We start from the raw sequence: 13161 nt of genomic DNA on the forward strand, positions 1-13161 counted from the left end.
AAATGGAAATACAGGGGAGAAAGCAAAAAGGGTAGAAGCAAAAGGGTCAATTCTGTTTTGGCTGATTGAGTCTGAGATGACTGGCGACATTTCAGCAAAAGTTTTCAATGAGCATCTGAAAATTCTAGCCTGACGCTAAGTAGATAGGGCTGAGTTAGAGACAGAACATCCCCCCCAAAGGTAGCCACCCTCATCTGTTTCTCTCTACCCAGATGTTGTGGAACATCTTGTGGGAGAAAGCCAAATCCCTGTACTGACTGAAGTTGAAAAGCACTGCGTGACTAAAGGCAAGACCTTTGTTGTGGAGGAAGAATAGTTTCAGGACACTGGTCATAATACCACTGCACTTGTATTTGGTGCAGGAGAGATTCCAAATAAGTGATTTACTTCTTGCTGGTTTTCCATCTGCTAAACTGGATGACTTATATTTAAAAGCATTTGGCATCCTTGGACACAGTGACTGCCTACATGATCGCAAATTAGTGTTTTCATTCCACGTTAGTGATTTCCTCTTATTCTTTTCCCAGGGGAGATGGAAAATTGCTGTTGACTATTCTTGATATAAACCTCCGTATGCACTGCAACAGACTAAGTGCCAGAAGCCTCCTGGCATCTATTTGGAATTTCCCGTACACTCAGAATTCATATTTATAATATTTAATCTAACATGAAAATAAAACATTTTTCACTTTATTTCCTACTAGTCCAGAATCTCAGTTTGGGGGTTCAGCTGCATCAAAGACTATCTTTCTGTTTAGAAATCTCAAATCAAAATGTAAGAGGATTTCAGCTAGTTGTATGCCCAGAGTCTAAAACCCAGATCTGAGAATGCCCACTGGACTTTGCTCCCTTTTGCCTAATAATTTCTGGAAATCTCTGTCAAGGTTTATGCCAATTGTCTAACACATAATGAATTTCACCAGGCATCTGAAGTTCACCATGAATTGTCTAGGACTTTCCTGAGGAATATTCTAATTCTAGCCTGGAAGACCTATACTCAAAGGCCAAAATTTTTATCGTGCACCCCTGCCAGTAAAAAGTTTTAGAGCATGCTTCTCAAGATATGTTTTTAAGAAATTGTACATCATGTCAATGTGTGACAGAACTAATATTCACATTATAAAATGTATGCAAAGGTATAAATTAAAACGAGATTAATCTTTCTAGATATCTTACTGATTTTGATGGCTTTAAGCTCTCAACAGCTAATATCTCAAGGCTCAGTATATAAATAGGGTGAGGCTTATTATTAAAAATTGTGGACTTAAACCCACATTTCAAACAGTCTGTGGATAAATTCTATTATAATTTATGGAGGTCAACATCTTGGCAAATCCGATTCAACTGTCCTTGCTTCTAATTCATTCCACCACTGATGAAGAACTCGTCCTAGCAATCAGAGCCTCTGCTCTGCCATTTTTCTTACCGTTGTTGGATTATCTTCAGTCCGGGGTTTCTCCGCAGGAATCTTTTGAAGCCAACTTGTTTATTTTGTCAAGTTTAGTTAAAGCCAGATTTTAGAATCAGAAAGCGTTATTTAATTGCCCTCTCACCATCGCCACCAAATGCCGGTATGTTGAAAGTAAGAGAACAAGTTGAGGAAGGCATGTGTGAAGGAGTTTACCCACCAAAGGTGACAGGTGGTCACGACCTACTGTCATACCAAAGGAAGGCGCCAGGGTCAAGCAACTTATTAAGCCCTGGCGGTATAAACAGTAGTTCTAACGCTACTGTATTTCCTTTCCCAGCTTTCTCTTTCTCCCACCAAGTCTAAAACACCTGAGCAGCAGGGTTCCCACCCACCTCTCTCTGAACCCCTGTGCATTCCTTCACTCTCAGAGCCGAATCCAGAAAGCAGAGGGTGGCATTTCTTTGTACTTTACCTTGAGGCAACTGGCTGAGACCATCCAATCTGCCTGGAATGTAATTTTGGCTTAAAAGAACCAGAACTAATGGAAGAACAGAAGCAGCTTAACCCAAACTGTTTCTCATTCCACTGCCCTACAGAGAATAGAGGGGACGAAGGAGGGGAAGTTCTGTGAATTCTTCGCCTGTGCCCTTCTTTGAGGTTTGAACCATGGACAATTTTAATTGCACCTATAAAATGGCACCTTGCGGCAGAGTACATGCCTGGACTGAGGCAAGAATTGGGATTTTTGCTTCATAAGATTGAGTGATTTGGAGCTTTGGGAACAGATCAGATGTGTCCCTTTTGGGATTGTCATTTCTTTCACCTGCCAGCCAGCTCCTGTTTACTGTGTCATTTACACTTGCCTCCTGTTTCCATCAAAGCTCGAGTAAAGGTCTGTACCAACTAACACGACACGCTAGCAAGCATTTGGCAACGTAGATAAGATCGTAAAATATATTCCCCCTCTAGTTGCTATTCTTTATGTGTCTGGAGGCAACTTTTGTTTGTGTTTCTTCATTCTCTGTGCCTTTGCTTCCCTTTTTAGTTGGTTCTGCCGTGCAGTATAAAATTGCAATTATTAATACCTTTTCAAGAAAATTGGACTTTATATTACTGTAGATTTTCTTCTAAGATGATGCCTTTTCAAGTTCCGGGTTCCTTTTTCCTTTTTTTAGAAATTCTTTTTTTTGCCATGGGAACCACAGTATTGATTATTGTCAATAACTGTGAATAGTTAACAAAGATTGAAGTATATATTAAGATAGCGTAGTAGAATCGAATTAAGTGTTAGCAATAAATAATGGTGAGGTTATGGATTGTACAATACACAGACGACATTTCCGTGGCATGGGCTGTCTGTGGTTCCCGCTGGGAGACTGCTGATTGATGTAAAAAGCGTGTGACACCATTCAGAGGCAAAGGTTTCCGTATGGACTGTTGTGGGTAGTTGGTTCACTGATTTTTTTTTTTTAAGGTGGTGAGAATTTTAGGTGGAGTGAGTATTTCTAATCTAACACTTCTAAAGGCTAAAAGAAGTACAATCATAGTTGCGTCATTGGTTATGGAACTGAGCTTGGGAAATCATGCTTTGTAACTTCCTGCCTTAGTTTCATTACCTATAAAACTTAGGACAGCAGTAGCAGCCACCTCATATGATTAAAGGTAGAACACTTAGAGCAATGCCTGGCTCACAGGAAGCTCCCGATAAAGGCTAGCTACTGAGTGATTAAGTATTCATCTCCAGTACGGGCTGCCTACTTTCCCACCCTCTGGTGGAGCGCACAGAAGATGCCTTTAAGCTGCTTGATAATTGCTGCCCTCAGCATTTCATCTGGATACGTGCATGGAATGAGGCTTGGCCCATACCTGTGTCTGCACAGGTGTGCCTGGTGCCCATCGGAGGAGGAACATGGTGGTCAGTAGGGAAAGAGTGAGGTGTATTGAGGAAGGGCTATAGGAGAGCTATGACCATCGTGAAGAGACTTGGGTACAGAGCATTCGGGAGGGCAGGTTCTGTGCAGCTCTTGTCCTGGCCTCTGTGGGGTTCTTCCACCCTCCACGCTCCTCTCAGCCCAGCCCCCTTCTTTTCACCTCTTGCCCAGTTTCATCACAAGCTTGGTCTTCATTCTCAGTGATGGCCTCGTTGTTGGGAGGTGAGGCTGTGGGGAGATATTCCTGCTCTGCCTTCCCTCAGCTTTCAGATTGTACCACGGCCTCCTTCCTTCCGTGACCCCACATCCTTGCCTTTCTCTTGAGAGAGGTCAGAGGAGTTGGTTTGTGGCAGGTTTGAGGGGTAGATTACCTGAGAGTTCAAAAAACCCAAGGCCTGGGACTTCCATGGTGGTCCAGTGGTTAAGACTCCGTGCTCCCAATACAGGGGGCACGGGTTGATCCTATCCCTGGTCGGGGAACTAAGATCCTGCATGCCACGTGGTGCGGCCAGAAAAAAAAGAAATAAAATAAAAAACCCAAGGCCTTCCATATTACTTTCCCCATTCCATTCTCTTTTCCTTACAAATTATTTATCAAGCCCTAAAAATATCAGTCATTCGGTCGAAACAGGTGAGTTTTATGTTGGCTACTCGGGAGCTAGCAAAATAATTTCTTTTTATAAACTTATTTATTTTATGTATTTATTTTTGGCTGCATTGGGTCCTCGTTGTTGCGTGTGGGCTTTCTCTGGTTGCGGTGAGCGGGGGCTACTCTTCGTCGCGGTGCGCGGGCTTCTCATTGCGGTGGCTTCTTTTGTTGCAGAGCACGAGCTGTGTAGGCACGTGGGCTTCAGTAGTTGTGGCACGTGGGCTCAGTAGTTGTGGCACGCGGGCTGTAGAGCACAGGCTCAGTAGTTGTGGCGCACGGGCTTAGTTGCTCCTCGGCATGTGGGATCTTCCCGGACCAGAGCTCGAACCCATGTCCCCTGCATTGGCAGGCGGATTCTTAACCACTGCACCACCAGGGAAGCCCTAACAAAATGATTTCTATTGATAATCCAATAATCATCTTTGCTTTCTTGGGCTGAGAATAAATCTAGTCCGTTTGCAAAGGATTTTTATACACCCACTTGTGAAGAGGTGTCACGTCAACTACTGAAGGACACAGAAAGAAGCAAACAATGGGCTAATAGAGGCTATTTTTAAAACCAACATCAGCCAAAGCCTGGTAAAGCAGCCATCTTTCGGTGACATCTTCCACACCTTGGATGACCAGGTTTACTTTGGCTAATCTAAAAGAGTGTGCCCTTCCTACTTCAGTCTGCCATGGGTTTCTTGCCCAGAGGTGCTCCTCTGTCAACAAGAACAGCGCCCTTAAGTAAGTACTTGTTTTGTGCTAATTAGAAGTCCTTCAAAACAGCGAACGCTGTCCTGTGTTTATTTGGACGAGGTGCACTTGGGGATAGAAAAGCGTTCAGGGTTAAAAATGGCTGGAGGGCAGCAAGAATTCTTGCCAGTTCCCTCTCCTTACCCTGGTCTTGTGAAAAGCTGTCTCCAAACCAGAGAGGGAATTTACCTATTGTGTAAGACCCTGACCCCGTGCCTGTGCCTTAAGCAGGCACATAGTTTTTATGTGCGCCTGTTAGTTTGAATTTGTGATACTGATCTGCTTTTTGTCCCTGCTGACGGTTATTATATCTTAATGGGCGAAACCCTACTCTAATGATCCTTGTGTATATAATTCTCGGAGTACAGAGCAGGCACCAGAGGACCACATAAAAACGTTTGCCTCAATTTCCCTGCAAAAAAGGAGCCCAGAAACCAGACTTGACCAAGTAACAGATTTTTAAAGGTAAAGGAACCCAATAAAATTACCAGCTTTTCACAGCGTGTGTCTACTTCCTTTCGACATATTGTGAAGTGTAGGTGAAATATTCTAACTGAACTGACAGTGGGAGTGGGGATAACTAAGGAGAGAGGGAGATAAAAGTAAAAACCACCAGCCATGATTGATACCGCAGAAGCAATGAATCGTTGGGGGTCTCCCCTTTGTGGATTTGGCCCTCCACCTTTCTGACACCACCTGCAGGAGTGTCAGTGTAATGAGCCCCATAGAGATGGAAGCAACAGCTAGAAGTACTTGGAGTTACTGTATCAGGGCTTTGAGGGGCACTGGAGAATTGTGTAGGCTGGTATTTGCTTATTCAACTTTTACAGTAAAGATGGTGTTTGTCTGTGAGTGTGTGTGAGAGAAAGAGAAACAGAGAGAGTGTGTGTTTACAAGTACAAAGTGGAGGGGGCTACCTGATCCTAGGCAACTCCAAAAATATTTTAATAAAGGACTGATTTCTTTCTACAATGTGATCTTCAATGAACTAAATGGGTTCATGGGATGCTTCTAAGTTTGATGGTGAGCGCCTTCAAGAATCAATTCTCTAGGGACTTCCCTGGTGGTGCAGTGGTTAAGAATCCGCCTGCCAATGCAGGGGACACGGGTTCGATCCCTGGTCCGAGAAGATCCCACGTGCTGCAGAGCAACTAAGCCCATGCACCGCAACTACTGAAGCCTAGAGCCCGTGCTCTGCAACAAGAGAAGCCACCGCAATGAAGAGTAGCCCCCACTCGCCACAACTAGAGAAAGCCCGCGCACGGCAATGAAGACCCAATGCAGCCAAAAGTAAATAAATTAAAAAAAAAAAAAGAATCAGTTCTCTAATACACTGTCCCATATTTGGGGAATAGCATGCTCAGGTATGGATTCTGGCCCTATGTACGAACTTAAACTATTCATGGTGAATAGGAGGCAGGATTATGTACATGCAACACAGCTCTCCTGTGAGTCACAGGACTTAGGCTCTTTCTACGTTTCAACCCTTTGGCCAATAACCTAACCTTCCCTGGCCACCCTATAAGATAGAAGTAATAGAAATCATTTAATTTCCTTAAGCTCTTGGGCTCAACCAGATAATCTTTTCATAGTGCTGCTTCCACCACTGAGTTTTATTTTACTTTTAAGAGCCTCGTGGAAGAGGAGAAATCTCAGTGGAATACTTGGCGTTGGCCCTAAATTAATCTCTCAATCTACTTCTTCCTCTCCCCCATTCCTCCCCCAAAGATGAGATTGGAAGTGTAGCTTGGGGCTAGGAAAGGAATGGGCTTAAAAATCAGGCCAGGGCCTTAGGACTTCGCCCAATATTTAAAGGAAAGACATCTGAGGTATTTTAAACATCAAGTAAAATTTTGAGACCTGTGTTTAAAACAAAAAATAACTTGGGTGGTACGATGAAGCGTGGATTGGTGGGAAGGATGGAAATGAGAGGTAAAAATAGGTTAGCTTTCTAAATGGACCCGAAGGTTAGCTTTTTATATTTCCCTTAAGACATTCGATACATTATTTTTTGTAATTAGAGTTTTTGTGCATGTAAGTTTTCTATTAATGCTTCCTGAAGTTGGGTGTTGAGCAGGGTTTTGAAGGACCAAAAGGGTTTAAATTGCAACTGCTCCTATCTGAAACACTCCAGAATTCTAGAAAGTTTCATTTATAACACAAACTACTCAGTAATGGCAGTCTTCTTTCTCTGATGCTTTCCAGATGTTAAAGGAGATAAGGCATTAACAAGCATTAAAACACATCCACAATGTGTATATTTGACATCACAATAGTCAGTTTGTAAGTACCGTTCTGATTTCACACCATGCTTTATATGCTGGGCCAAGCATACATCTTAACCTCATTTAATGTTTTCAGTAAGTGAAATTAGACCCATTCTATGGATATGCCGAGGTTCATAGAGCTGAACCTGCCAGGATCACGTAGTAAGTTTTGCTCCCTCCGCAGCTGTCATCTTGGTCTTTTTCTGAACCTTGAGCTTGTTCCTTCATCTGGATTAGAAATATTCTTCTGCAGTTCCCTCTCCCTGGAAGGCTTTTCTCCCAGACACTCCCAGAACTGACCTGCTCAGCTCTTAGCTTAAATGTCACCTCTTCAAAGAAGCCTTCATCCATTAACCTCTGTCATGTTGCTCATTTCTCTGCTTTCTTCATATCATTATCTGTAACTGTTTATTTGTTTATTTTCTGTCCCCTAAGGCGGAGTGTAAATCTCGTGAGATCAAGTGCTTTGAACATCTCAGACACACATTTGATTTGTGTAATCACAGCATTTTAGAACCGTTTCTAGAACTTGGTGCACATTCAACAAGCATTTATTCAAGGGATGGGTGAATGAACGAGTGAGTGTCGCCAGAGCCCATGCTTGTTCTCCAGTCCCATCCTCCCTACATGTTTTCCTCTGCTTCCTGGCATACTGCAGGGGAATTGGCTGAGGGTATAACCCATCAAACTGTGTATCTGGGACCCAGACTGATTAACTTCTGAAACTCAAATATTTACTCACTAGGAAAGGAAGCCAACAGATCATTCTCTTTCCCATTAGGTAAGATGACTTGATTATATGTAAGCTTGCAGTTCATGTGCAGTACCTTGTTTAGGAGTGAACGTTTCTGATAAATTATTTTTAGAATTTTACCTTTTCTTATCGTATTCCCGTTGGCTGATTTTTATAGGAGACTATTAGAATTTACATAGACTAGACATTGTTCCTGGCCATTTTTTTGTTTTTTTAAAGCATCAGACATTGAAAAATGCCTGGTTTCAGATTGGACTTTTCAGAAGGGTAATTTTCCTTTGTCTTGGTGGAATCTGAGACGACTGACTTTGTCACTACCGTATTAACCTCCTCTTTTCTCACTACCCCACGTAGCTGCGGAATAGCTTGATGATTAATTCCTCTAAGTTAGAGAAGGTGGCCTATGAAGGAATTTTAAGTACATTTCTCGGTGTTCTGTGAAGTTACATGATCTTAGCTCCGTTAATTAAGTTTATTAAAATTGTATAAAGGCGTTCATGTGATTCTAAACCACAGAAGAGGCAAAACAATTTGAAAGCAACCTGCCCTTTACCTTGATCCCTGCCTTCTCCAAAAACCGTGGTGTAGTGCCAACGAACAGAACAGTGGTTGACGAGCAGAATTTTAAGGCATTCTAAATATTACTGGTTGGTTTAATAAAATTAATTAGCCTGCCACGGAGAAAATTTACTAGCGTGCTGGTTAATTTCACAATGTAAAGTCAGAGAAAGGAGGTGGGGTTGAGGGAACAAACCTTATTAGTTTTGAATAATTATTTAAAGATGTGGAGCTGCCTATTTCGAGCACTTTGATTGCCAAATCCATTAAGGCTTTAAAATCTCAATGTTTGTATGCTGGTATATATGGGAAGGAATCTCTCTAGATGAAATCACAGGCATATTAGTTAACAGCTAAATAACTTATTTAACATACAGAACAACAGTAGGATCCAAAAAAAACCATGGGAATGAGAACTTGCCTTAAGACTGGCTCATGGGAGGTTTCCATAATCTTAATTTGCCATTGATGCAATTATTGCTTTTTCTTGTCTCTTTAATCCAAACAAGATGTTTGCAGCGGCCATGGAAAGGTGCCTGAAATCACATGCCTGAATTCATTTAATTTGCCAACATCGTCTTTTTTTTCTCTCTCTCTCTCTTCCTGGTAACGGGCAAGAGTCAGTTCTCGTGCATCAGGTACTAAATCTCTTCAATTACCAGCCGGGAAGAAAGATTTAACCTTGTGTTTCAAACCTACAAACTGATTTAGTTTTAAAGCACAAACACTTCTCCTGTGGAGCCTAAATTAAACTGCAGAAAGGATGCAGAGCTTGAGGAATTAAACCAGGCAGGGCCAAGGCTCAGCCCAGTGATCGGAACCATTTCGGTTTCTTTCACGGGGGGGCCCCTGGTGCAAAAGGAAAGGGAGCGGGAACGAGCCGAAAGGCAACCTGTGTGAGAGGGGGCAATGTCATATTGCTTGCAAGCTAGACGTGGAGTACATGTGAGTGCAGGGGCGTCCAATCTAACCTCTTATCCTCTTTCTTCTTCTCTTTGGGGGCTCGGCAGCCATTTTTAACGTGGATGATTCCGTGGTTGATCTGGAAACCCTGGCGGCCTTATATGAAAACGTGAGTATCAAACACCTACAGAGCCAGAGTTTCCGGATTTTTGTATCCTAACTAACTTAAAAAAAAGGTAATGTCTAGAAAATGGTTATATGTGGCTCCTTCCACCTGAAAAGTCACTGAGCCATTCATGTTCCTCGGCAGTGGGAATTGTGACATTGCGTGGAAGAGGTTAAGGCACAGAAATGCAGGCTCAAATGAGACTGAGCATGAAGAAAGCACTAGGTTCCTGACCGCCCACTGTGGTATCTGGGTTAGTAGATTTCTTTTGCGAGGGAAGGCAGCTCAATGTGGAGGCCACTCGTGTGCCGTGGAACCCAGCCCAGCCCTGTGGCTTGCAATCAGAGTGCGTGAAGCTGAGTTACCAGCTTAACGCTGGTGTGCACCAGTGTCATCCTCTGAGGAATGGGGATGCTGTTACCAGCTTGGCTGGTTACTTTTAATCCAAGTGAACTGACGGCACTGATCGTGGGAAATAGTATAGGGTGGTGGGTGTGCGTTTTGGATTTAGAGTGAGATACTCTCAGGTTTGAGGTCGAGCTCTACCATTTACTGCTGAGTGGCCTCAGACCAGTTAAATTCCTTAAACCTGTTTATCAGTACAATGGGGATTATAATGGGCTCGACATGATTTTTGTATTAAAAGAGAATTCAGTATATGCAGCAGTAGCGGTGTATTTTGAAAATAAACAGCGCTGTACACATATATGGTCTTCATATGTGGATTACATGTGGAGATAACCAGCATAATTGTCAGGCTTTCTTGAGAAGGTGACACAGGAGAGTCACAATTCCCATAACTGTTAACTGTTCTGGTTCGCTGACTCTGTTAGGATTTGAAAACATAGACTGAAACAGATTCTTTTTACTGAAGTAACGCTGTTTCTCAGGAAGCTACCCGGAGCTCTATAGCATGCTATGATTACCGAGCTCAAAAAACGATTTCATTTCAATGCTTAGGTCCCCTGGGACCTTAAGCATCTCCGAGAAAATTTCCATAGTGCGATAATCCAGCCTAGCGGGATTGCCAGTTCCCTTCACCTTTCTACATCCTTTGTGCGTGTCAGGAACTGTTTGGTACGACTGGGTGGGAACTTCCCATGTTTCTCTCAGGAAGGCTTTCGTTCATAAAGAAGGTGCACAAATCCTAGGCCATCGGGAGCTAATGGCACATTTGTTGAATACCTGGGGGGCATCATGGTGTTGTGGAAGAAAGGTGTTCTAAGTCAGGCTCTTTGCCAGGTCCTTAGTGTAAGCCTCGGTGGAGTCAGCTTTAAAACAAGGATGCAATACTTGATGTCGGAGGACTTTGTAAAAGGCAGAGTGCCTTCTAGGATGCTTTTAGTTGTTACCTCGGGCTCAGGACTGTGCGCGTGATGGGTACTTGTTAGCTTACAGTAGAGGTAAGCCACATACAACTGACACAGCTGCGCACATTGAGGAAGTATGGGACTAAATGCCAAAATCAGTGGTGCAGACAACGAATGCTTAGAAAATTCAGAAAGAACCCGCGGACCAGAAATTTCAAAATCAGGCGCCTACATGAGTTAGGAGGGCTGTTCGGTTCTGAGGATGAAGAAAGCAAATGCTAAGGACAACTTGACCCTTACCCTATCTTACTGGGAAAGACACAGGGGATTCAAAGGTTAGCAATCAAATGTCCTGGCTTCTGTATCCAGCTAAGGTCACTTGTTAGGACCATTTAGTTTAGCCAGTAATTCCCAAACATTAGCATGTCTCAGAAGCACCTGGAGGGCTTGCTGAGCCCTACCTCTGGAGTGTCTTATATCCGGGGCGGGGCCAACAATGGGCATTTCTAAGTAGCGACAGGTGGTGCTGATGCTGCCTGTCCAGAGACCACACTCTGAGACACACTGCTTTAGACAGGTTCTCATTGCTCACTTTTTGTGTGTGTTTTGTTTCTATTTCAACACAGAGAGCCCAAGAGGATGAACTCGTTAAAATAAGAAAGTATTATGAGACATCCAAAGAGGAAGAATTGAAGCTACTGGATAAACCTGAGCAGTAAGGACGCTTAAACGCTTTTCTGTTAACAAAAGAAGGGCCGTCCCTATCTTCCTGCCTCCCAGCTCCGAATAACCAGATCTCAGCCGTGCCAAGCTAAGTCACAGCAGCGTCATTCCTGTGACCTATTGCACACAGCAGAGTGACCTGACTGCCGGGAAAGGCAGCCGGGAGATTTGTGCTGCTGGATATCATGTCTCAACCCCTCACCCCACCCCTCATGACTCCCCTTTTCTTGTCCTAGCAACTTGTTAATTCCTCCTAGACTAAACATTCTGGCCCAAAGGGTAACTGAGGAAGGGAGAGGTTACTGCTCTGTTTAAGGTTCTGCTGATGCAGTTAAAAGGGATGATGTCAGAGTCACAGAATTCAAATTGATTTTCCTAAATATTGTATCCAGTAAATGTAGGCTGAACGTGCCAGCTTTCTCCCCAAATTCTCTACCTGCTCTGCCCAATTTAGATGTGGCTTTTTCATCCTCCCTTTGCATGTGCCTGTGCTTCTCTCCAGTCACTATGTGGAGGTGTCTGCTCTCTAGTTTGGGGTGTTCCACACACTTTGAAAGCCCAGAACTCTAGTGCATAACTGAGTGACTCTCGTCCTTGGCTGGGCTCTTGGGGTCTACAAACCATGGATAACCTTCTGGGGCTCTGCAGCCCTAAGGACTCTGTGAGAATGTGGGATGGGTCCCGAGTGGACAGAGGGCTACTTAGCTCGTGGCTACCTTGAGTGCTTCCTGCCCAGTGCAGGCTGTGCTTCTCAGCCTGGAGATGAGGCAAGGAATAGGAAGCAAAGAGGAAATTGACTGGGTTTAGGGTAACACGTCAGCCCCAGAGACATTCAGGGGTCAGTCGCTCATACTGAAACCGTCACACCTTGCCCTTGGTTCCTCTAAAATGCCCCACTCCCCTTGGAAGCCAGGGTATTCAGGTCCAGAAGAAACATCTTTCAGTGACTGGGTGAGGAATTTCTAGGTTTACTCAGTTATTGACAAACCTTTATGATAATTTGGGGACCCTTAGATGACTGGCTGTCACGTGGAGCATATGCCAGGGTTCTCCCCCCACACACCCAAAGTTAGTTCATGAAGCCTAAGAATATTGTGAATCAATGCAGATGGGCTTCCCTGCCCTTCTGTTCCATCGACTTGAGCCCCCCGTCCTTACCAACTCCCATCCCGACCCATCCTGTGGTCCACTCCCAAGTCTTGTTTCCTAATATAATAAATTCATTCCCACTAAGGTGCTGACGACCGAAAATGAAGTGACTAATAATGAGATATTTAGACACAAGGCCATGAGGAGTATTTGAGGACTGTCTTAGTCAGTTTGGGCTGCTGTAACAAAGTATCCTAAACTGGGTGACTTATCAACGGCAGAATTTTACTCCTCACAGTTCCTGAGGCTGGAAGTCTGAGATCCAGGTGCCAGCATGGTTGGGTTCCGGTGAGCACCCTCTTCCAGGCTGCAGACTTCCCTTTGTATCTTCACGTGGCAGAGAGCAGAGAGGGGAAGTAAGCGCTTGTGTCTCTTCTCTGAAGGGCGCTGACCCCACTCATGAGGGCTCAACCCTCATGACCTAATTACTTCCTAAAGGCCCTACTTCTTATTACCATCACTTTGGGGGTGAGGATTGCAACTTAGGGATTTTGGGGGGGATACAAACATTCAGTCCATAACACGGACAAGCATTTGCGTAGTGCCAACCATGCCACGTTAAAGCAATGATACTCCAAGCCCAGAGCTGGTGAACGTTTCCT

The 13161-nt window shown here is 43.9% G+C and overlaps 1 protein-coding gene across 2 annotated transcripts in view; it reads left to right on the forward strand.

Moving 5' to 3' along the window:
- Positions 1 to 13161, forward strand: part of FMN1 (formin 1) — a 425437-nt gene that overhangs the window by 254327 nt on the left and 157949 nt on the right. For both annotated transcript variants that reach the window (XM_073800707.1, XM_033851415.2), the window contains 2 exons: positions 9319 to 9380; positions 11314 to 11402. In XM_073800707.1, coding sequence (XP_073656808.1) covers positions 9319 to 9380; positions 11314 to 11402 — 151 coding nt within the window. The remainder of the gene's footprint in view (positions 1 to 9318; positions 9381 to 11313; positions 11403 to 13161) is intronic.

Source organism: Tursiops truncatus, chromosome 2 (genome assembly GCF_011762595.2).
Source record: "Tursiops truncatus isolate mTurTru1 chromosome 2, mTurTru1.mat.Y, whole genome shotgun sequence".
Taxonomy (NCBI): domain Eukaryota; kingdom Metazoa; phylum Chordata; class Mammalia; order Artiodactyla; family Delphinidae; genus Tursiops; species Tursiops truncatus.